Source organism: Leucoraja erinacea, chromosome 1 (genome assembly GCF_028641065.1).
Source record: "Leucoraja erinacea ecotype New England chromosome 1, Leri_hhj_1, whole genome shotgun sequence".
In the NCBI taxonomy this organism is placed as follows: Eukaryota; Metazoa; Chordata; class Chondrichthyes; order Rajiformes; family Rajidae; genus Leucoraja; species Leucoraja erinaceus.
Window position 1 is genome coordinate 162,222,725 of NC_073377.1, and position 25,855 is coordinate 162,248,579.

Here is a 25,855-nt window from a genome sequence, read left to right on the forward strand (position 1 = left end):
GCATAGATACTCTCAAAGTTTTATGCATTTTTCAGGAAAGGAAAATTAGTTACGGAAATGCAAATATCTTCAGCAATTATGGTATTGAGGTAGTGCCCAATTAATTCAAAAGACAAAAGTCCTCAAAAATAAGTGTCAGGAGGCACACAAGAGATTTGCCTTGGAAACTGATAAGGGAAATCTCATCTCCTGACACTTGTACAATACTTTATCATGCATTGTAACATCCATTGATACTTTAAGGCCATTGAAAGTAGCTATTAGAGATGGGACATTCTGATTCTGTAATGATTTTCAAAAACAGCACCCTTATATTATCAAGGGACGGCCTTTACTCTTTTTGATAGATATAAAATGCTGGAATAACTCAGCAGGTCAGACAACATGGATAGGTGATGTTTTGAATTCTCACTACAATAATTTCAATATTTATCAATCTCATTGAAATTGCACATTTCTGATCAATGGAAATAATTGGTTTACAGACAATTTTAAGGAACCTGGGGATTGTCGGTGCTATTTATAATCTTGTTTATGCGGATTCTCACTACAATAATTACAGAACTTATCACATAGTATACTTATTGTATGGTTTCAAGAGTCTCAGAACTGGAACTCCTTTGCATTTTATATTTCCTCATCTATTGTTTTAAGATGTTTTATAACCCAAAGTTATCACAATGAGAGTACTGAATATTATATTACCAATCTGGCGACCTGCTCTTTGTCTCGATTTCAAAGAAGATTAATCTGAAATTGGTCACAACAACTAACCAGGGTGAAAAATAGACTATATTTGGGATTGTTGCTGTAGATTGTGGCACAAGTGTAGAAGTGGCAAAATATTTTTTTTTGCTGCTGCTTGATGTTCTTAAGAAGATGATTTGGCTTTGTGGATATCCCAAATATAGTCCAATCAACTGCAGAATCATATTATCTAGGAATACAGAAGGTTCGTCACTTGGGTTTTGTTCCACAAGGTGACAGTATTTGAGTCAGTACTCACAGATAGGAGAAAATTAAATGGAGAAAATATTGGTATAATTGGGATATTTTGAGGGATGGTAAGTATGATAATTGTGAGTGATACACAAATGTATGTTTAAAATTACGTACAAATCATATTATTGATGGTTTATATAACCTTTTATTTTGCAGTTAACATTTGGCTTTTTTAACAATACATTTTGTGAAATGGGTTTCATCTGGTCTTGAAAAATCATTTAGATGCTATTCAAATTAAATGTTCATTCCCCTTCTAGCGTTTATTATTTGTTTGGTAACCAAATGTACCAGCTAATTGCGCATTTGCATCACCGTCTGGGTAATGAATTTTTCTCTGGAATAATCAAACAAGTTTCTTCAACCAGTTGGTCGTGAATCTGTGGAATTCATTACCACTGATCGCTGTGGTGGTCAAGTCATTGGGTATTTTTAAAGCAGAGATTGACAGATTCTTCATTAGTAAGGGTGTCAAAGGTTACGGAAAGTAGGCAGCAGAATGGAGTTGAGAGGGAAAAATAGATCATCTATGATTTAATGTTAGAGTAGACTTGATGGGCTGAATGGCATAATTCTGTTCCTATATATTATCGTCTTATGCTCACTAGCCAAGGTTTTATATATTTAACATAACTCGTACGTTTCTTCATTATATAACATCGAATATGAAATCTGGTGCTTTTGCTATTAAAGGCTGCGTTATGATTTATTAATCTGTACATTTTTCATCCGATTTATGTTACTATCTTTATTCCATGCAGTGTTTCCTGTTTTGTAGCCAGCAAAGGTATTATGTTTACTGATTGTGGATGATCAGTCATGATCACAATGAATGGCGGTGCAGGCTCAAAGGGCCAAATGGCCTCCTCCTGTACCTATTTTCTATGCTACCGCAAATCTCCTGTTTACTCTTTGTTACATTCTTTTGTTCCACAAGGGTTTTAATAACATGTATCTAATATGACATTAATTATTAAATCCTGTTGAAATGTTTGTTTGCAGTTACTTGATGTTTTAAATTGCATCTTTGTGTAAGTTGTTTACTTTGCATGCTGCTGCTGTGAAAGAAAATAGGTACAGGAGAAGGCCATTCCTTCCTTCGAGCTAGCACCGCCATTCAATATAATCATGGCTGATCATCCAAAATCAGTACCCCATTCCGGATTTTTTCCGCATATCCCTTGATTCTCTTAGCCTTAAGAGCTAAATCTAACTCTCTCTTGAAAACATCCAGTGAATTGGCCTCAACTGCCTTGTGGCAGAGAATTCCACAGATTCACAACTCTCTGGGTGAAAAGGTTTTTCCTCATCTCAGTCCTAAATGGCCTGCCACTTATTCTTAAACTGTGACCCCTGGTTCTGGACTCCCCCAACATCGGGAACATTTTTTCTGCATCTACCCTGTCCAATCCTTTAAGAATTTTATATGTTTCTTTAAGATTCCCTCTCATCCTTCCAAATTCCAGCGAACACAAGCCCATTCTTTTATCATCGTCAGTCTCACCATCTTGGGAATTAACCTGGTGAACCTACGCTGCACTCCCTCAATAGCAATAATGTCCTTCCTGAAATTAGGAGATCAAAATTGCACACAATATTCCAGGCGTGGTCTCACCCGGGCCCTGCATAACTGCAGTGGGACCTCCTTGCTCCTAAACTCAAATCCACTCGCAATGAAGGCCAACATACCATTAGCTTTCTTCACTGCCTGCTGTACCTACATGCTTACTTTCAGTGACTGATGTACCAGCACATCCAAGTCTCGTTGCACCTATCCTTCTCCTAATCTGACACCATTCAGATAATAATCAGCCTCCCTGTTCTTGCCACCAAAATGGATAACCTCACATTTATCCACATTATACTACATCTGCCATGCTTCTGCCCACTCACCCAATCTATCCGTCACCCTGCAGCCTCATAGCATCCTCCCTGCAGCTCACACTACCACCCAGCTTTGTGTCATCCGCAAACTTAGAGACGTCACATTTAATTCCCTTGTCTAAATCGTTAATATATATTGTAAACAACTGGGGACCCAGCACCGAGCCTTGCAGCATCCCACTAGTGCCTGCCAGGACCGTTCATTCCTGCTCTTTGCTTCCGGTCTGCCAATCAGTTCTCTATTTGTGTCAATACCCTACCCCCAATACTATGTGCAATTTTGCACACTAATCTCTTGCGTGCTTTTTAGGTAATGGGCCTGTTTTAGGTAATGGGCTTGTCAAAGGCTTTTTAGGTAATGGGCTAATCTGTTGCTTAATCTATCATAGAAACATAGAAAATAAGTGCAGGAGGAGGCCATTTGGCTCTTCGAACCAGCACTGCCGTTCATTGTGATCATGGCTGATCGTCCCCAATCATTAACCCGTGCCTGCCTTCTCCTCATATCCCTTGATTCCACTAGCCCCTAGGCCCTATCTAACTCTCTCTTAATTCCATCCAGTGATTTGGCCTCCACTGCCCTCTGTGGCAGGGAATTCCACAAATTCACAACTCGGGATTCAAGAGAGTTTATTGTCATGTGTCCCTGATAGGACAATGAAATTCTTGCTTTGCTTCAGCACAACAGAACATAGTAGGCATTGACAACTCTCTGGGTGAAAAGGTTTTTCTCACCTTCCTTAAATGGCCTCCCCTTTATTCTAAGACTGTGGCACCTGGTTCTGGACTCGCCCAACATTGGGATTTTTTTTCCTGCATCTAGCTTGTCCAGTCCTTTTATAATTTTATATGTTTCTATAAGATACCCCCTCATCCTTCTAAACTCCAGTGAATACAAGCCTAGTCTTTTCAGTCTTTCCTCATATGACAGTCCCGCCACCCCAGGGATCAATCTCGTGAACCTACACTGCACTGCCTCAATCACAAGGATATCCGTCTTCAAATTAGGAGACCAAAACTGTACACAATACTTCAGATGTGGTCTTACCAGAGCCCTATACAACTGCAGAAGAACCTATTTACTCCTTTTCTGAAATCCTCTTGTTATGAAGGCCAACATTCCATTAGCTTTCTTCTCTGCCTGCTGTACCTGCACGCCAACTTTCAGTGACTGGTGTACAAGGATACCCAGGTCTCGCTGTACCTCCCCCTTACCTAACCTAACCCCTTTGAGATAATCGAAGGTACACAAAAATGCTGAAGAAACTCAGCGGGTGCAGCAGCATCTATGGAACGAAGGAAATAGGCAACATTTCGGGCCAAAACCTTTCTTCTGATCAGTCTGAAGTAGGGTTTTGGCCCGAAACGTTGCCTATTTCCTTCGTTCCATAGATGCTGCAGCACCAGCTGAGTTTCTCCAGCATTTTTGTGTACCTTTGATTTTCCAGCATCTGCAGTTCCTTCTTTAACCTATTGAGATAATAATCTGCCCCCTTGTTTTTGCCACCAAAGTGGATAACCTCAGATTTATCTATATTATACTGCATCTGCCACGCATCTGCCCACTCAATCAATCTGTCAAGGTCACCCTGCAACCTCCTAACATCCTCTTCATGGTTCACACTGCCACCCAGCTTTGTATCATTTGTAAACTTGCTAGTGTTGCTCCTAATTCCCTCTTCCAAATCATTAATATATATGGTAAATAGTTGCGGCCCCAACACCGAGCCTTGCGGCACTCCACACGCCACTCCACTCGCTATCCTTTAAAATATTGGAATAGTTCTCTTTTCTAAGTTTCTTTTAGTATTGTAAATTCAATCCCTCTCTGATTTTATCCTCCATGGTTTGTTTAATCATTTAAATGCCCTTTTTCTACTGAGAATATCCTAATATCTTGATTCCAGCTAAAGTGCTGCCCATTCCGATAGCCCTTGGTAAATAAGCAAATAATTTAGCATTGCTGTCATTTTTACTCGTTGCCTCAAGAAACAGAATTTCATTAATTGTAATGGAATAAAGGGCTGACTGATTTCAATTTTAAATGGTAAATCCTCATTCTGCATTTTGCCAATTCCTTCTCTCCAGAGATACTGCCTGTCCCACTGAGTTACTCCAGCATTCTGTGTCTACCTTTGCCACCAGTTGAAATAGTTTCATTGTATCTAACTGACATTGGCAATAATTTTTCCCTTTGTCAGCTGTGACTTTATATTGTTGAAGGTGAATGATTTTAAAAAATGCTCTTGGAAATCATTGCATGTGTGTTTGTATGCAGAGACGTGGATTGTTTTTGCTTTCAAATGATATGTATTCATTACTTTTGGATCCTGAATATCTCTAGATGAAAGAATCAATACATAGACCATAATAATGTAATTTCTGAAAAATGTTCACATTGATAAAGATGATTTTTCACTAATTCTGATTGTCTGCTAATAAACCAATAGACAATAGGTGCAAGAGTAAGCCATTTGGCCCTTCGAGCCAGCACTGCCATTCAATGTGATCCTGCCTTCTCCCCATATCCCCTGAATCTGCTGTTTTTAAGAGCCCTATCTAGCTCTCTCTTGAAAGCATCCAGAGAACCTGCCTCCGCCACCCTTTCAATGAGATCTCCTCTCATCCTTCTAAACTCCAGAGCCCAGCTGCTCCATTCTCTCAGCATATGAACGTCCCGCCATCCCGGGAATTAACCTTGTAAACCCGCGCTGCACTCCCTCAATAGCAAGAATGTCCTTCCTCAAATAGGTAAACTAAAATCTAAAGAAAGTGAGTATAGTGCAACTTTCACAGAGACATTGCTCTATGCTCACTATTTCCACTTTGTATCATTGGAAAGTGAGGAGAAAGGGTGATTGACAAAGCTCTTGATTGATTTATATATGTGTTTCATTGAAGGCAACACAGTTAATTATATTTTAAAGTCATTTATTTATTTGGGACGGTGCGAATTGCATTTGGAAATTTCAGGAAGACACATGTCAAGCTGTGCATTGTATCGAACATTTACTGAAATTGTACATATAAGGCACACAATATTTGCCAAAAGTTAAACTATTTTGTTACCTTATCACCAAGTGCTAATCTCAGTGTAGTTTGTCTTCACTTTGATAGTTCCAAATAAAATTCATTCGTAAAATGCTTTATTTTATGACAGGGAATATTTGTGGAAGTTTTTCTTTCCAGCCGATTATCAAAAACTGAAGATCACTGAAGTAGCGAAACCTAGAAAGCCACGACAAATCCTTGCATTTGAACTGCGTATGAATATCATTGCGGATGCTACTATTGATTTGCTTTTTACAAAGAACCGGGTAAGTACAATCATCTCAGGTACATCATATATCAGAATGAAGGTGGTAAGTTAATTAAAAACCATAGCAAGTGATAACATCTGAAGGATTTGTAACACCTGCCATGTTGCTAATTTTATTGAGGACAGATGGCTGATCCCCTTGGAGTCCAGGGTGCTGTTGTAAATTGGCTTGCTGCTGAGTCCTTGAAGATTATGTTGTTGCATTAACTCTGGTTTAACTCCTCGTGATAACCAGTTCGGTAATCACATAATAGGTACAACCATAAGTTGTAAGAATATTAAGTTAGCCAACAGTTCAAACATAATGAAATATATAATTTCAAAAGCTATAGCTTTCCTTATGAAATCAGACAAAGCCACAGATTTGATTGTGAATTGTAAAAACGCTACAGATGTTGAAATAAAAACTGGAAATGCATTAATTGTGTGATATTTTATAATTCTCTACATTTCTTGTTCAGTTCAAGCTTTGAGTTGTGTGGTATAAGTGCCTATTAAGACCTACTCAATGGTTTGTGAAACTATCTCCTGTGATTGAACTCTGGTGAGGCTACTCTTTCAGCATCTGCAGTTCCTTCTTACACATATGAAGCACCTAATTTGATATACTTTGATACAAATGGGTTTTTCTTTTAATTGCTTTACAGAAGCAACAGTTTGAGGTTATGATGAGGTTATCATCAAGTTATCAGTTATCATGAGGTATTAACATGGAGTTAAGGCAACAACGTGATGTTCAAGGAGGTGGCAACGAACTGAACCCTGAACGTTAAGGGTGATTGGTACTGTTCATGAAAAAAGAATTGCTCAATAAAAATTAATCAGACTGAAAAGTATATTTGAAATTTCTCAGTAAAACCTTGAGTAAGAAAAATCCTTGTATGCATGAGAGTGAAAACATCAGTTTTTAGAATGGTGGACATTCTGCAGTCTGCCCTGTTGATTAGATGTTTTCACGTGGACTTCATTTTGTCACAAAGTTAGTGGAAGTGCAACTGATAATGACACAACGAGCACCAGAGCATCATGATGGAAAAGATAGAACAAATCTAATTGATTGAGGAAGGTGAATCAGAGGAGGTAAATATAATTTTAGATCCAGTAAGTGAAAAGAACAATTGGGTTGAAAAAAAGGAAACAAGGAAACAAGAGGAAAAATAGTAATAAATAATATCCCATAGGATAATAGTGCGGAGACGGAAGCCGGTTACGGAAACATCCTCGTAAAAATAAAAGTTATTTGGTAAAAATCTTCTCCTCATTTTCAATATTTTAATTTATTAACACAAACTGTTCCCCCACAACGTTGATTACACTGCTAGCCGGGTCGGGTCGGTTCTGGACCGGTTACGGAAATGGATGAAAAAAAAGGCCCACGTTCCGTTCCATTGCATACTTCATGTCAGCCCATTGCATTTAGCAGGAGTTGTCTATCTTGCTCCGCTCTAGGATCTTTGATTTCCATCCTTCTCTTGCACACTCCAATTAGTCTGAAGAAGAGTCCAAACCCAAACCATCACCTGTTTATACCCTCGATAGATACGGCCTGACTCGCTGAGTCCTCCAGCAAGTTTCAGGATAGTGTCGTTGGATAAGACACGAAATATAAAGATAATTAATTTGATCTAATGCATGTATTCTGAATATAAATAGAATGGGCATTTAATTTAAAATATGTTGCAACGTTTGTTTATTTAGGAGACCAACGCCATACATGTAAATGTCGGAGCAGGTTCGTATTTGGAAGTTAATGTTCCGATGACAGTAGATGAAAATGGTAAGTATCTATCCATATCTTAAAATGGGATAGAAACATTATACTTTGTTTAATAAATTTAAGGACCCTAGTTGGGTCGTTGGCTCATTAAAAAAAATGTTGCTGATATGTGGCTTGATAGGAATAATTAAGTGCCTGGAGAATATTGTCCAAAAAGGAATTTAGAAAAGATAACTCATTACATGGAAAATTACATGGGAAAATATGTGATTATGTATTTTAGTAAAAGTGAAAATATTTTTACATGGATGAAAGCTAGTAACAGGACCCAACGGGTCCCACTTGGTCTAGTGTTGACCTAAAATTGTACAGGGATTTGGTGTGACCTGTTGAATACTGTATTGATATTTCGGCTCTTAATCTAAAATAGACTTGGAGTTAGTGAAGCATAGATTCACCAGATGGATTCCAAGAATTGGACAGTTACCCAACAAGGAGAGCTTTAGTTTTTTTTAGTTTAGCTTATTATCACGTGTAACGAGGTGAAAACAGTGAAAAGCCTTTTTGTTGCATGCTATCCAGTCAGTGGAAAGACTATAAATGATTCCAATCAAGTTGTTCACAGAGTAGAGCTGCAGGATAAAAGGAGTAATGTTTAGTGCAAGATAAAGTCCAGAAAAGTCCAATTAAGGATAATCCGAGGGTCTCCAATGAGGTCGATGGTAGCACAGGACCGCTCCCTGGGTGGTAATAGGATGGTTCTGTTACCTGATTACAGCTGGTAAGAAACTGTCCCTGAATCTGGAGGTATGCTTTTTCACACTTCTGTACCTCTTGCCTGATGGGAGAGGGGAGAAGAGGGAGTGATTATGCTGGTAACCTTGACTATGTTGGTGACCTTGCCGAGGCAGTATGTGGTGTAGATGGAGTCGAAAGAATGGAAGTTGGTTTACATGATGGTCTGGGCTGTGTCCACAACTCTCTGCAATTTCTTGTGGCCTTGGATGGAGCTGTTCCCATCCATGCTGTGATGCTTCCCAATAAAATGCTTTCTACGGTGCATCTGTAGAAGTTGGTGAGAGTTGTTGGGACATGCTGACTTCTAAGGAAGGAGAAGCGTTGATGTGTTTTCTTGGCCATTGCCTGTCCAGGACAAGTTGCTGTTGATATTTACTCATAGGAACCTGAAGTTTTCAACCATCTCTACTTTGGTGTTGCCAATTTGTACTACTTTGCTTCATGAAGTCGATCACGATCTAATTTGTCTTGTTGACGTTGAGAGAAAGATTGTTGTCTTGATGTTAGGTTACAAGGGTCACAATCCCTGAAGGATGGCAGGCCTATACGTTCAAAAGATCAAGAGGTGATTTATCAAGATGAACTGTGCAAGAATTGAGGTGTGGATGCGCAGAGGTGTTTTTCTCCAGATGAAGAGTCTGGAAAGAGGGGCCTAGTTCCAGATCATGGAGATGGCCATTCAGAACGGAAATGAACAGAAATCTCTGCCATTCTCTCTCACCATGTGATGTTCAGATACTGTGCATGTGTAAGACTGGGAGTAATAGAGTTATGAGCACTTAGGGAATCAGAATTTATAAGGCTTGCTGAGGTTTGTATGCGGCAGAGGATTAGATACCTTATTGAATGGGAACGTTGACTGTTGGAAGGGGGCAGGGAGTTACTGAATAACTTGCCCCTCTTTCATGTTACGTATATTTATGTAAACCTACCTGCTTGCTATTGAAGAAAATTAATTAAAAAATATTTCTCAATAGATGTCATTGTTAATATTTGCCAATATATGTAAACGTTATATCAGCTGTCCGAATTATGCAAGGAAGATAGGAAACATGATCTATTTTAATTGTTTGTAATATTAACTAATATGTTGGTTTTTGTTTCAATAGGCTTTTCACCGACTGTTAAAGGTCAGCTTCTCCACGTGGATGCAACCAGTAGCATGCTGTATCGAACTCTATTGGAATCGGAAATGTTAGCTGTGAGTTTTTGTTAACAATTTTTCTGAGAACTATTTGGCATAGGAGCTGGTGTTTCAATCTAAAATACGTACCCTTGTGTCAAAGTCTGCAGCTCGGTTGATAAATTTTATTATTGCGCTACAATATTGACGCATGAATTCCTGTTTTTTCCCCCCCAATGCTTTGCATTTATTTGCACTTTTTTTTAGTAATATAATGTTGTGTAAATGGGTATTATTCCTGGTGTAAGCCTGGCAAAACAGGACATAATTTACGAGTGCAGGAAGCATGCACAGTTGTGAGTCGGCGTAGGTTCAAATCCCAGTCTTTTGATTTAGCTGCAAAAATCTAATCTGACACACAATTGAGCATATTGTCTCTTGGAGGCAATGCTAAACTGAAATCCCTGTTATTTCCTTGGGTGACATGAAAGATCTTGATGCAATTTTGGAGAGGGAATTATCTTGAATGTCACAGCTGTTACTTATTACTCAATCGATAATACTGAAAGATTATCCTTTTAATCAGTCTGATTGTATTTATTTCCTGGCCAGCAGCCAGCAGCGTGTAGAGAACTGTCAGCTGGCTGCTCCTAACTGGTCAACTTTTCAGACTTGAATCCATGCAGATTTGATGCTGAGCACTCAGATTGGACTTTGAACTTGTGGGTCCTGGGCCTGGTGTGTCTGAATGTATTTTGCACCCAGTTTTACATCAAAGTTGGTAGTGTAATTCCAACCTAACTCCTGGACCCAGGATTCAGACCTCCTCAGCATCTGGATCCTGTTTTTGTAAACTGGCATCTGTAGTTCCATGTAGTCTTTCGTCAGTAAAAAGGTGCATGATGTAGGTGTTCTTGTTATCCAGGTGTTCTTGGGATGAGTTCAGGGATATGGCGTCTCTGTAGCCCTTTTGCAGGGGTAGACAAATTGCAGTGGATCAAGGCTGCTTGGGACATTGGAGTTGATATGCACCATGACCAGCCTGTCAAAACTGTGAACGATGGTGGAGTAGGGAGAGGTTAAAGATGTCTGCTTGCTGGTGTGTATAGGTTCTGAGAACATGGCTGGGAACTCCATCTGGGTCGGTCACTTTCCATGTGTTAATTCTCAGGAAGGCCGATCTGACATCTGCTGCAAAGGTTACTGTGGGTACAGGTGCACCCGAGGCTGTCTGAGCGGTTGATGTCATTCCACTGTTCTTCTGTTCAGAACAATGAAAGAATGCATTAAGTTTGTAGGGGTGGGTTGCATTATTGCTTAAAATTCTGCCCGATGTTGTTTTATAGCCTATTATAACACAAAGCATTGGTACCATCTCTGGTGCTTGCATCTGCCCTATTCACTGTCCTCTTTCTGTATTTGAATAAAAAATAATGTATTTGGGGAGCTCAATGTGTCAGGCAGCATCAGTGGAGAGAATGTAACTGACAAATTAGGTCGGGACCCTTCTTTAGTCTGATAGAGTATGGAGAGAAAGCTGGAAAAGAGAGGTGGGGTGGGGCAAAGCATCTTCCATCCACAACTGCCATATTTCCCTTTAATCCCTCCTCCCTTCCCCTCCACCCTATTGCTCCCATGTTCCACCAAAGCCTCCACATCCTTCCTGTAATGGGGTGACCAGTTGAACTGCTGAAATGCATAGTAGTAGATCTTGCATTGAAAAGACAGGCTGGCGGTATTCATTGCTGACGTTGGGTAAAAAACAAAATACGACTTTACCTTTTGTAATTTTCTCAGTGAGAACTTGCAGAAACCACTGGAAATATCTTTGTTGCAAGACTCCTGTGTTATAACTTTGTGAAGCGGGGCAATATGTGGGGTGGCCAAAAATAACCATGCCCAGGTAATGAGGAAATTGTCATCCTGTTAAGTCATGCCATCAGATGGACGTATTTTTGGAAAATGCACGCCATACGCAAGCAGAAGAAGAAAGAAGAAAGAAATTGAAAACTGAAACTTTTTCAACCACTTTTGTCATATTCAGATAATTTTACACCATGTAGATTAATTTGTCATTATAGATTTTAAAATGTAAATACGTAGCACTACTTTTAAATTCATAGGCATCCTAAATCACCATACCCTCACCCATGTAATTTTTCTCTCCCAATGAAATTAATTCCAACTGATTTTGGTCCTGGCCAGAAAATTTGGTCAAATTCAGATTCTTCATGTTAACCAATTAGGAGAAGTTGAATTCACACATTGAAGTCTGCGATGAGTTCAGTGTTGGAGCACAATCTGCTGTGTCTCAGTCTGCACTTGTACGTGCATGGATGGAAACATCAGTCTCACAGGACTATGACGGCAAACACCAACAGTTTTGTCAGCATCATATCTCAAATTTTGGGCCATAGCTAAGTTTGTGTTTTATGATCCTGTTAATATTATTTTTTTGCTGTATGGTAATTGCTGTATTAAAATCTTACATTTTAGTTTCAACTCAATGCCATCTATCAAAGGACTTGGAACATGCCTCAGGAGTGGCAATGTGAAATTGAGGTATACAAGGCAACGTACCATTTTATTTTTGCTCAGAAGAACTTCTTTACAGGTAAGCTTTTTGTGGTTTAAAAAAATATGGAAACTGTACTTCTGTACTTGTAATTGCTGCAATTGACATCTCTAACAGCTGTTTGGCAAATCAAGATCAAGGGTTGTGTTCAAGAGAAGAGGTCAGAAAATATTTTGGAGTTAAGAGTGCGGAATTAATTTAGCTTCCAATGTTCTTGTTTAGTATTTGCCTTATAGAGATCCATCTGAAAGTTTTCCAAATCATCAATATAAGAATCATAAGCAAGTGTCACGGGCGTCCTATGAACAACATCTCTTCGAGTGCGACGAGCTTGCTGTACTTAGTCGACTTTGTTCGCACTGAACGACTGCTTGGACTGCGACAGAACGCTACAGCTGCTCTCCTCCATTATCAAGAGTGGTTGACCCACAAAACAATCCAACACTCCACTTGACATACAGACATTCTTCTTAGTTCGCGATGAACTGGTGATACAAGACGGGATCATTATCAAGGGTCATAAAGTTGTGATTCCCTCATCCCTGCATGATGAATACCACAAAGATGTCCACAGCAGCCACCCAGGTACTGAGGCTACGCTTTCCCGTGCCCAAAGCATGTTTTATTGGCCAGGAATGACCAAATATATACGTGAAAAAACGGCATCCTGCTCCATTTGCAACAGCCTGGCTCCCTACCAACAGAAGCAGCCTCTCCTGCAACAACCCGCTCCAGAGCTACCTTGGTCATCCATCGCTGCGGATATTTTTGAATGACATGGTAAACACTACCTAGTTCTGGTCGATTCCTATTCCAATTGGTTTGAACTTGGTCTGCTGCCTACCATTACGTCCGAGATGGTTATACAAAGGCTTCAGAGACATTTATCTGTACACGGCGTACCAGTTCGACTGCAAATTGACCACGGGAGACAGTTCACCAGCCAGGCATTTAAAAACTTTGCCAAACGTTGTAACTTTCAGCATGTTACCAGCAGCCCCGAATACCCTCAATCCAACGGCCTCGCTGAGCGTGCAGTCAGGAGCGCAAAACAGTTAATGGAACGTTCGCATCTTGCCAATTCCGACGTCTACCTGGATCTGTTAAACCTGAGACACATTTCCAGGGATGGTGTTCTAGGCTCTCCCGCCCAGCAGCTGATGTCCCACATGACACGGCCCCAGCTCCCCGTCGCCCATTAACAGCTGAAGCCACAGGTGCTCAAACCAGCTGCGGTTCAGAAGCGCATCCTGGAGAAACATGATGTCCAGAAGCGCTCCTATGACAAATCGAGCAAACCACTCAAACCGTTACTGCAAGGTCAAGTGGTTCGCCTGCAGACTGCAGTGGGACATACCCGACTGGGTTTTGTTGAGGGGCCGGCCAAGGGACCTCGTTCCTACCTTGTCAACGTCGATGGTGTTCTGTACCGGTGCAGCCGTCAACATCTCCTGCTTCTAAACGAACCGCGACCATCTCCTCCCGGTCCTTACGCACTGCCGTTGGTTTTCAAGACACCTGCTGCTGTTGTCCGTCCCAGACCCCCTGACCCCAGCATGTTTTCCCCGCGTCGTTCGGTTCCCTCATCCCCAAGGCCTCTAGTCATTCCCAGTGCCCCTAGTCCTGCAAGCTCGCCCTGCAAGCTCGCCCCGCCGTTCCCCACCAGGCTCCCCGGCTGCATTCTCCTTCTCGGGTTCTCCACCACTCAACCCTACTACCTTTTCCGGAATGGAGGGGGAAGGGTTTGTCCATACGTGTTCGGGTCGGGTTAGCAGACCGCCTGACAGGTACGGCGAGTATATTAACCGCATATGTTTTAACAATTGCTAAATAAATCTTTTCTCTGCGGGGAAGGATGTAGATTGGTTATTGCACGTAAACCAATCGGAGTAATGCATTAACATTGACTCCACCTTGCTGTACACTTTATATTAACACTCACTTCCCAAATTAGGTAGTTGCACCGGTGCTAGAGATTAACTAACACCATATTGTACTTCACCACCATGATTGATGATTAAAGCTGACTTTAAGGAGAGAAGGAAAGAGACGGGGAGGAGAAGGAGTGGAGACACTTTTAAGAAGCCGGACAACTTTTAATAAAGTTTAACGGGCATTGAACATTACCGGTCGGTTTTCCTTGGTTCTGAAAACTCGTGCTTATGTTTGAATGAGCCAATTAAAATGCCCGGTCAGCAAAGGAGATTGCCTACGGCTACCTAGCCTGCCTATAACTACATGGCGACCCCACTACCACTGCACTACGAGTTGAAAAGAACCATGTCGACCAATTTTTACTCGCGGAACATTTTTCAGCATGCTGAACATTTTTCCTCATCCAAACTGAGGCCACGAGTAAGCGGGAACTTCTCTCGAGCAAGAAGAGTTACAGTGACCTCCTAGGACCACGTGTCGAACATGCTGCGAGTTTGTGCGAGCACAAACTCTTCTAAACTTGCAAATTAGGTCGCCATAGTGGGACAGGCCCTTAATTATTTCAATGTCACAAGACTACTGACTGGTAAGGCGGGGCGAGAGATGAAATTACACATATCCTGGCTGAGATAGATGAGTCTTTGTTAGACGTAGGTGAAATGACTGGAGGGTAGCTATTGTGCTTAGATTTAAGAAGGGCTGCAAAGAAAAACCTGGGAATTGTAGTCAAGTAAGCCTAACATCTGTGGCAGGAAAGTTAATTGAAAGGATTGTGAGATAGATGATATACATGCAATTGGAAAGAAAATAGTTGATTGTGGATGGACATGATATGAGAACGTGTATCACAAATTTGCTGGAGTTTGGAGGTAACCAAGAAGGTTGATGAGGATAGGCTCGTAGACATAATCTATATGGATTTCAGCAAAGCTTTTGTTACGGTTGCACATAATTGGCTGCACTTAAGGGTTAGATTGTCTGGCATCCAGGGAAAGCTTGCTAACTGGATACAGAATTGTCTTTGTGATAGGAAGCAGAGGATGGCTGTTTTTTTGGATCGGAGGCCTGTGACTAATGATATGCCTTATGGATTAGTGCTGGGCCTATTTCTGTTTATCATCTTTTTAATTGATTTGATATTCTCCCCAATTTAAGGCAAATAAATCTTAATACTTATCAAGCCATTACATACCTGCTGTCGTGTGACATCTGGAATATCTCTCTTCTGTGTCATTTCAAATTCTGATGTAATACAAAATGACAAATTGAATGTATCTGTATACTTGCTCATTGGCCTTCCATATATTCTGTTGTGCTGCAGCGAGTAAGTATGTCATTGTTCTCTCTGGGACACATAACAATAAAACACTCTTGACTCTTCTCCCTTCAGTAAATTATGGAGCAAATATTAGGAATAGCTGTGTAGTGGTAGCTCAGCAATAAACTGCTCACTGCTCTGTTTTGATTCTACCAGGAATGTTCAACTTAATAGCTCATTACAACTTTGGGGACACATTTGCAAGCATTTTGGAAAAGACAATGTTAAATTGAAGAAGTATGGGAGATGAACTGCCACTGACAAGGACGTATTTCATTGAACAGGAGTAAATGAGAAACAAGGGGAAACTTCTTCGCTGATGATAGTCATACATCACTGATGACAGTCATATATCACTGATTGGACAAAGAAAGATAGTTGTGTTTGTTGGAGGTTAAATCCCTCAGTCCATGACATTGTAGAATGATTCCTCAAAGCAATGTGACACATCGTAATATATTAATTGCTTCATTTGCGGCCTTCTGTCGTTTCTAGGGTCATGTGGCCATCTACCAGAATAATAAAAGAGATATACCTGAATATAATTGGAATTATAGGTTTCAAATTTGGTTTGAAATGGAATCAACATTTATGTTTAGTGTCTCTCAAACATTTAAAGTTCAGCTTGAGCCAGAGGCTATTGGAACTTGAACACTGGCATCCAATTTACAGTTTTCTAAATTAAATTTGGTGAGGAAAGATTATTTTAATTGTTGTTAGTTAAAATTTGTCTAAAACATGGCATAATTTCATTATGGTCAGAGTGTCTGCTTTTCATCACCATTTGCTTTTAACTCTTAACCAACAATTGTGCGGGCTCCTTGATGTTGCTTTACACCATTGCAGTAGTATTAAATATATTTATACAAATGCAACCTGGAAGAGTGATGTGGCAAGTAGATTGAAGCATGTTCAGGAAAGAATCACTGTTTTACATGTCTGTGTTGATAATGGAAAAATCCATATTGGAAGAAAGCAGCCATTCACATCAAAGGAGTAAAGCAATGTAATTAATTAAATCAGGAAATGAGTCACTTTCATCTTTCAAGCAACTGAATCTTTCAATATATTAATATTTCAGACTATAATAGTAATTTCTTCCTGTGGCACCACTATTCTGAATAATGCTATTTTGATCATAATGTATGCCACATTAAAGAATTAAGAAAACACAGTTGTCACTGGCCAGTTTTCAGGGTTTTTGATGAGCTGCAACACTAAAATAATGGTTACATCTGGATAGTGCATGAGGGGATGTTTATGGAGTTTTCTCATCATTTGATGAACTCTGGTTGCCATCTAAAAGTGTTATTTATTCAGATGCAAAAAATGGAAAGATTAATGAATATTTTGATTATTTGTTATAAGGATGTCTGAAGGTATTAAATGAAACTTATCAATCAGATCAGTCTTTAAGGTTTATTCTGTATAACACGTGTTTTCATAACATGAATTGGATGTAACATAGAAACATAGAAATTAGGTGCATTCGGCCCTTCGAGCCTGCACCGCCATTCAATATGATCATGGCTGATCATCCAACTCAGTATCCCGTACCTGCCTTCTCTCTATACCCCCTGATCCCCTTAGCCACAAGGGCCACATCTAACTCCCTCTTAAATATAGCCATTGAACTGGCCTCAACTACCCTCTGTGGCAGAGAGTTCCAGAGATTCACCACTCTCTGTGTGAAAAAAGTTCTTCTCATCTCGGTTTTAAAGGATTTCCCCCTTATCCTTAAGCTGTGACCCCTTGTCCTGGACTTACCTAACATCGGGAACAATATTCCTGCATCTAGACTGTCGAACCCCTTAAGAATTTTGTAAGTTTCTATAAGATCCCCTCTCAATCTCCTTAATTCTAGAGAGTATAAACCAAGTCTATCCAGTCTTTCTTCATAAGACAGTCCTGACATCCCAGGAATCAGTCTGGTGAACCTTCTCTGCACTCCCTCTATGGCAATAATGTCCTTCCTCAGATTTGGAGACCAAAACTGTACACAATACTCCAGGTGTGGTCTCACCAAGACCCTGTACAACTGCAATAGAACCTCCCTGCTCCTATACTCAAATCCTTTTACAATGAAAGCTAACATACCATTCGCTTTCTTTACTGCCTGCTGCACCTGCATGCCTACCTTCAATGACTGGTGTACCATGACACCCAGGTCTCGCTGCATCTCCCTCTTTCCCAATCGGCCACCATTTAGATAACACCAGAGATGAATGATGGAATACTATTAACTTTACGTGGTGGAATTGGTTAAAATGTGATTTTCATTAGGAACTAGAGCACCACTTAAAAGTTACCTTGGAAATTGACAGAGAATTCCACACATTCACAACTCTCTGGGTGAAAAGGTTTTTCCTCATCTGCGTTCTAAATTGCCTATCCCTTATTCTTAAACTGTGGTCCCTGGTTCTGCACTCCCCTAACATCGGGAACATCTTTCCTGCCTCTAGCATGTCCAATCCCTTAATAATCTTGTATGTTTCAATAAGATCCCCTCTCATCTTTCTAAATTCCAGTGTATACAAGCCCAATCGCTCCATTCTTTCAACATATGACAGTCCAGCCATCCCGGGAATTAACCTTGTGAACCTACGCTGCACTCTCTCAATAGCAAGAATGTCCTTCCTCAAATGCTGCTGGAAATTCTATTGCAGAAAGTACTTAATCATGGAGTCATACAGTGTGGAAACAGGCTCTTCGGCCCAACATGCCCACACCGACCATCATGTCTCATGTACACTAGTCCCACCTGCGTGCATTTGCTCATATCCTTCTAAACCTGTCCTATCCATGTACCTGTCAAATTATTTCTTAAACATTGCGATAGTCCCCACCTCAACTACTTCCTCGGGCAGTTTGTTCCAAACACCCATCACCCATTGTGTAAAAAAGTTACCCCTCAGATTCCTATTAAATCTTATTCCTTCACCTTAAACCTATTTCCTCTGGTTCCCGATTCCCCTACTCTGGGCAAGAGACTCTGTGTGTCTACCCAATCTATTCCGTTCATGATTTCTCCACCTCTATAAGATCACCCTCATCCTCCTGTGCATCAAGGAATAGAATCCCAGTCTACTCAACCTCTGCCTATAGGTCAGACCCTCAAGTCCTGGTAACATCCAAGTAAATCTTCACTGTACCCTTTCCAACTTGACATCATATTTCTTATAACATGGTGCCCAGAACTGGACACAATAAATGCGGCCTTACCAACGTCTTATATAGCGTCTTATAGAAAATGGCCACCAACATGACCTCCCAACTTACTCTGACTGATGAAGGGCACTGTGCTAAATGCCTTTTTGACCATACACAATGAATGCTATAGGCAGTGACAGGGTGGTGAGTAAGGTGTATGGCACAGTAGTCTTCATCTTCTGAGGCATCAAGTGCAGAGTTGGGATATTATGTTGCGGTTATACAAAATATTGATTAGGCCGCACTTGTAGTATGGAATACAGTTATGATTAACATACTGTAGGAAAGATTTAATTAAGCAAGAGAGAATGTCAAAACGAGTCACAAGGACGTTAACAGGCTTGGAGAGGTTGAGATATAAGGAGAGATTGGATAGGCTGGGTCCGTTTCACTGGAGCAAAGTGCGGTGACGTGACAGAGGTATAGAGAGTCATGATCGATATAAATCTATATAAAGTCATGATCGAGTAGATAGCCAGACTATGTTTCCCATGGTAGCTGTCTAAAACTGGAGGGACTAAGCTTACGGTCAAAGGGGATCTGAGGTGTAAATGTTCACACTTTGTGTCTGGAATGAGTAGCCAAGAGAAGGGAGTGGAGGCATCAACATTGACACTGCTTAGGATGCATCTGGGCAGGTGTTTGAATGAACAAGGTACAGAGGAATATGGAATTAATTCTGGCAGGGAGGAATGGTATATGTGGGCATGATGGTTGGTGTGGACATGGTGGGCTATTTCTTAGCCAATTAAATAATTTGCCATTGTTATTATGAGCTTTGATTTCAGCTTACAATTGCTTTTGAGGAACTTTATCAGACCTTCTGAAAAAAATAAATAAAATATATAGGAAAGAACTGCAGAAGCTGGTTTAAATCGAAGGTAGACACAAAATGCTGGAGTAACTCAGTGGGACAGGTAGCTTCACTGGAGAGAAGGAATGGGTGACGTTTCAGGTCGAGACCCTTCTTCAGACAATAAAATGTATAGATGTTTCTCTGCTAATTCAACACTTCAAATAATTTGCGTCTCATCTATCTTTTAACTGACCTGTATTGGCTCTCTGATTAATTGAAAATATTCATGTTGAATGATTTTTAATTATAGACTGTGGTAATTTGACATCTGTTAGTATTGTTGCCTCAACTACAGACACCTGGGATTTACCCCAAACTTGTGAAATTCCCTGTGACCATGAGGGTTTCCATAAAGTGTACATATTTTCTCCCACATCCCATAGACGTAGCTTAATTGGCTGTTGTAAATTACCCCTTAAAGTTACTGGCAGAACTATCAAAGTGTAGTTGATGGATATGTGAAAAAGTGTGGTGTAGCAGCATAATGGAGGAATAATAAGAGGCATGTGATTTTGCTGTTGGAGACAATATGGACCTGATTGGCCTCCTCCTGTTTTATTGAGTACATATCAGATGTTTAGGCTAACTTATTAATAAAGCTGAAGTTTCCCACTTTTGAATTCATTTTGAAAGTTATTTTTGCTCATTTCTAATATTTTGATTATACTAGAATATTGTTTAATCTTTGTGCGTTCTTTTTTTTTCAAGACTTAATACAAGATTGGTCTAGTGATAGTGCTCCTGATATCTACTCATTTGTTCCATACATTTGCAAATTAAAAGTGATGTTCCATCAGTTTGAGATGATCTGGGCAGCAAACCAACACAACTGGATAGATTGCTCTACCAAACAGCAGGAAAATGGTAAGCAGCTTAAGACAATGGTAAAAAAGTATTTTTATTGCAAATTTTTACACAAATGCCCATGAGTTTATTAAAAAAAATAAAAAAAAAAATTGCATCTCAATATGACCATAGTATGACCACAGACAATATGACCTGTGTGCATTATTAGCCCGTAAATTAAGCTATTTCAAAAGGTTGTGGTTGAATGTTATTTTGGTAGATTACATCCCGGTTGAATGGCCACATTATTGTACATGACTGAAAGGAAAACAGAAACCTAAAGATCAGAAATAAATTCTAAATAGGCCTTGTATGATACAAAAACCATTTGGCATGTAGCACTGAAGGCAATCTTTTATTCTTTCTTTGTACTATTGTTGGTAGTTACTGAAAGACAAGAGGAGTCTCTGGTTGCTCCAATGTTATTCCACTAGGCCTTTATTCATTTTGCATTGTGGCAGAACATTTATTAAAATTAACATTTTAATTTCAAAGATTGTAATTGTGGTTGAGAGTAAAAAAAAAGGAAGAATTGTATTTTCTTGTGTTTCTTGAGGTTTTTCATAGTTAAGCTCATTGTTTGCTCATGCTCGAGTTTGAACTTCCCAGTTCTGGTTTGAGAAATCCATGTGTTCAGTTTGCATTAAATGGCTTGGCCTTAAAGTCACATTTTAACTTTCTCTCCCACCATTCTCTCAGTTAATAGCTCTTGCCATACGGATTTAGGTCCAGTTGCTGCACTTACCAGCGAGAATTCCAATGGCCTGGGATTCCTGACCCGGGTTTAAAATTATAAATACTATTATAATAGATCTCGAGTCTCCCAAAAATATTATTTTTCTCTTCACCCATTCTTGGAACTTAAAATGTCTCGCAATATTTTAACATGGATCAGATATTAAAAAAGTACAAAGCTGTCAAAAATATAAATCTACTTTTGTGAATGGCCATGATTAGAATTGTGCAATGACCCCATACACACCTTTGCAAGAAGCAACATGTTAAAGCTGGAGCAAGTTATTTTTAATATTTTCCTCTTCATCATGCCAGATGGTTGCTTTTTTAAATTGTTCACTGGAGCTGAAGCGGTAGTGATGGTATAAAATAATATTATAAGTGCTAATATTGAGGAGCCTAATGGATATTTGACAGTTTCTGAATGTTAGTTAGATTAATCTCTCATTTCTAAAGGTTTAGGAAAAACTGAGAATATGTGCATTTCAGTGTTCATTTTTGAGAGTATATATTTGAGAGTTTCCAGAATATATCAATCATCCTTATGTGTTTTGTAACTGTCATGAAATTCTTAAGCCAGGCTAACCACTCATCGGCTTCTATGACAAGCCATGCCTTTGTGAAGATAACTTGAGACCTATGCCAGGACTGATCTCTGTGGGAATCCTTTATTGATTATACATGTGTAGCTGATATGTTTTCCAAGGTGCATGAAGAACTATCAATTCTGCAATTAGAAAACTAATTGCAGATGTACTTTGAGAATTTCAGAATCTGTCCATGTTCATAAAAGCTGCCAACAAATGCAGCTTTTTCTTGCTTTGTATATAAGGGGATGAAACTGTATCATAGTCATAGAGTTGAACAGCACAGGAACAGCTCTTCGGCCCACCTAGTCCATGCCAACCAAATTGACCTATTGGCTTATTCAATGGTATTTGGCCTATAGCTCTCTAAACCCTTCCTATCCACATCTCTGTCCAAATGTATAATTTTGATGCCCTCTGTTTGTCAGCTTAATTTGTTTGATTTTATGAAAAAAGATTACATTTGGGAAATAGATTTAAAGATCTTCTTCTTCTTATCGAGTCCACACATAAGATTAGAAGTTGTTCAACCAGAGCTGAACACACTTCTCGGCATCTGCATACAATGGTGTCTGTCTTGTCGCTTCTTGTGCTTCTTGTGAGTGGTGGTGGAAAGATTGGTGGAAACAGGGCCGCGACGTGAACGCTCTTTCCTTGACCCTGATTTAAAGATGATTATAGGAATAAGCTGGTTTTCAATAGTGTGCATTGCGATTAAATATCATGTATCGTAAGATGAACTGCTCTGATTTATGTTGAAAATGCTGTTTATTTTCTAAAAGATTTCAGAAAGCTCATAAGCTGCCTGCAATAAATGTTAGTTATTTAAGAAACTTTGTGAAATATTCTTCTTCTGTTGCAGTTTACTTAGCAGCATGTGGAGAAACATTGAATATCGAATTCTCATTGCCTTTCAATAACTTTATTCCTGAATCTTGCAACACAAAATTTTATTTGAAGGTATGTGTAATAACTGAGTAGCAAGCAATCATTTGTTGACCAGTAATCAATAAGGAACAGTGAGGATTAACATTAACACATATAAATGCCAACATTTCCCATATAGCTGTCAACAACTTCAAGATGTCTGTGAGAATATAGGCAGTTCTATTATAATGTGATGGTTGCATTCTTCAGAAACCTTGTAATGTAGAAAATAGAGTTACAAAAACAATTGTGTCAATGGGGAATTATGGGTTAGGGGTGAGAGAATTTCAAACTCTCAGTAACAAAGTTATTTTTCCTGTTAGATTAAAAAATATATAGGTTTTTGTAATACTAAAGTATGTTATTGCAAGCTAAAAATACTAAAGGCTAAATGTTAAGCAACACACAAAGTACGAGAGGAACAGAGAGTGGGGCAGCACCAGTCGGGGGAATAGATCAGTGAATCTTCACAGATGCTGCTTGACTCTGAGTTCCTCTAGCACTTTGTACTTGCTCAAGATTCCAGCCTCTTCAGTTTCTTGTCTCAGTTAACAGAATATTGTTGCACAAATGTCAAATATAAATGATTGCGGTTGAAGTAGCAGCTGTGTTCTGATTACTGGGGAATTCACATGAAAACAGGTTATTTCTACTCTCGCCCGCCTCCCTCTCCCCCCCCCCCCCCCCCCCCCCCACCCCAAATCCTGTTTATACCCAAGAATTATTTTTTTAATGTTACTTTCCAAAGAAACATTTAAGCGGTTTTCTAGTTCCCAACCAGTGTCATGTTATAACTAATTGTGCCATGCCATGCAAATGATGGTCTGTAATTCATCATATTCATCATTTGCGTTACATCTAATAATAAATGGAAATGCACATTGTAGCAGAAGTTCCCCAAACAACACGTATCCATGTCCTCCCGAAATGCTGCCTAACCTGCTGAGTTATGACAGCGCAATGGTTTTTTTTGTTGACTGTTATTGTACTTGCCTGGGCGGCCTATTCCATCTACCTACCACCCACTGTGGAAAATGTAGCCCCTCAGGTTCCGACTAAACCTTTCCTCTCTTATTTAAACAAAGCATTTCATTCCTTGGTTCCTCTACCCTGGGAAAATGACGGTACATTCACAATATCTATTCCCCTCGTGATTTTATTCATCCCTATAAGATCACCTTTTGTCTCCTATACTTGAAGGAATAAAGAACTAGCCTGCCCAAACCCTCCCTACATCTCAGGCCCTCGAGTCGCTATCTAAATTATGGGTAATCTATAGATACTTGCATGACTATTGTTTTACAAAAACATTGACAAAATGTTTCTGGGCAATGAACTGGAATTGTGTTGCTCTTGGACTTTAATTCAAGGATGTCAAAAGTCAATGCCATCAAGCTGCCTAAAGAACTAGTAACATTAAGATTTCTCATAAGAAACTTTCTGGTAAGAGAAGAGCACCAAGTGCAGCAGGGGAAGGTTGGAAAATGATGTTTGTCTTGTAGGCGTTGATTGTAAAGCCTGCCCTATGATATGCTTTGTTGCCCGAGTGCATGAAGGTTGGAGCAAGGTGTCAGCATGGTGCAGTTTGATAATTGAAGTTGGGATAACTGAGCATGTAGTCACCAACGGTTTAACATTATCTCTAGTTTTGAGGATGACATCCAATCTTGTGGGAGGTTTGTAGAAAGTGAGGTGCAACAGTATAGTGAACAACATGATTATGGCAGTCTTGTTTGATGCTGTTTTTTGTAAGATTAGTTATAGACCAGTTGTTTAATATTACGGTTTGCATTATGTATACGCAGATATAAAATGGAGATTAATGTAGGCATTCAGATTTAAGGAGAGTACTCCTCAGTCCCTTCTGATTAATTGAGTTAGTGGGTTTAGTGAGGTGAAAAGGACAATAAAAGTGGTTAATGCTCCCCACACCAAAGAAGTTACACAATGAAGATCATGTGAACTCCGCCTCTAAATTGATGGAATCCACTATATGATTCGGGGAACAGCTCTTTGTCCAGTGGGTCGAGGTAGTTGAGGAGGGGCCTGGTGATAGATTGTAGTTCGATGGCCATAATTATGGCATCTCTGAGATTCCCGTATATATCCTTTCCACAAAGTGGCAGCGAGATTGTGGATTTGCAGACAATGTTTTTTTTTCTGCTGAGATGAACAACTTTAGTGGATATGCCATCTGCCTTTGTGCCATCAGTTACCATATGGGCTTTTCAAAGACGGGTTGGTTATATGAGGTGGCAAGGTTGGACTGAACAGATTGTTGTGAAATGTAATTAAGGGCATGCCATGGACAGAGTTGCACTGGGGTCTTTGCAGCACACATTCCAGTGGCTGTTCACTGCCATCCGTTCCTCTAAGCTCATTTCCATTCATGGATGTCATGGGGAGGATCCTTGGCAGTATGGAAAGCAGGTGGTCTTGACAGCATTAATGAATCCATGCGTCAGAGATGTGTTTTTTCACACAAAACACCGTTGTTATCCCTTGTTGTCTCCCAGCCTGCAAACGTCTACCTCTGTACTACTTCCATCTCCAGTATTAATGTAACAGCTTCACTCCTTACTACACAGTACTAATTCTGCTACTACATGTTGCTGCTCTTGATAATTCAGTTTAATCTCTTCCTCAATCAGTGTAGGGAACCTCCATGCAATTCAAGGATTTCAATGCACAATCAAGGAGTTGACATATCGGTGAAAAAAGTGCCCTCCATAATGTTTGGGACAAAGACCCATTATTTATTTATTTGCCTCTGTAGTCCACAATTTGAGATTTGTAATAGAAAAAAATCACATGCGGTTAAAGTGCACATTGTCAGATTTTAATAAAGGCCATTTTTATACATTTTGGTTTCACTATGTAGAAATTACAGCAGTATTTATACATAATTCCCCCATTACAGGGCACCATAATGCTTGGGGCACAGCAATGTCATGTAAATGAAAGTAGTCATGTTTAGTATTTTGTTGTATATCCTTTGCAATCAAAGACTGCTTGAAGTCTGT

The 25,855-nt window shown here is 39.7% G+C and overlaps 1 protein-coding gene across 2 annotated transcripts in view; it reads left to right on the forward strand.

Annotated features, from left to right (window-relative positions):
* kiaa1109 (KIAA1109 ortholog) overlaps nucleotides 1–25,855 on the forward strand; it is a 298,241-nt gene that overhangs the window by 58,863 nt on the left and 213,523 nt on the right. For both annotated transcript variants that reach the window (XM_055647191.1, XM_055647198.1), the window contains exons 12-17: nucleotides 6,047–6,203; nucleotides 7,904–7,982; nucleotides 9,830–9,921; nucleotides 12,340–12,457; nucleotides 20,446–20,601; nucleotides 22,768–22,865. In XM_055647191.1, coding sequence (XP_055503166.1) covers nucleotides 6,047–6,203; nucleotides 7,904–7,982; nucleotides 9,830–9,921; nucleotides 12,340–12,457; nucleotides 20,446–20,601; nucleotides 22,768–22,865 — 700 coding nt within the window. The remainder of the gene's footprint in view (nucleotides 1–6,046; nucleotides 6,204–7,903; nucleotides 7,983–9,829; nucleotides 9,922–12,339; nucleotides 12,458–20,445; nucleotides 20,602–22,767; nucleotides 22,866–25,855) is intronic.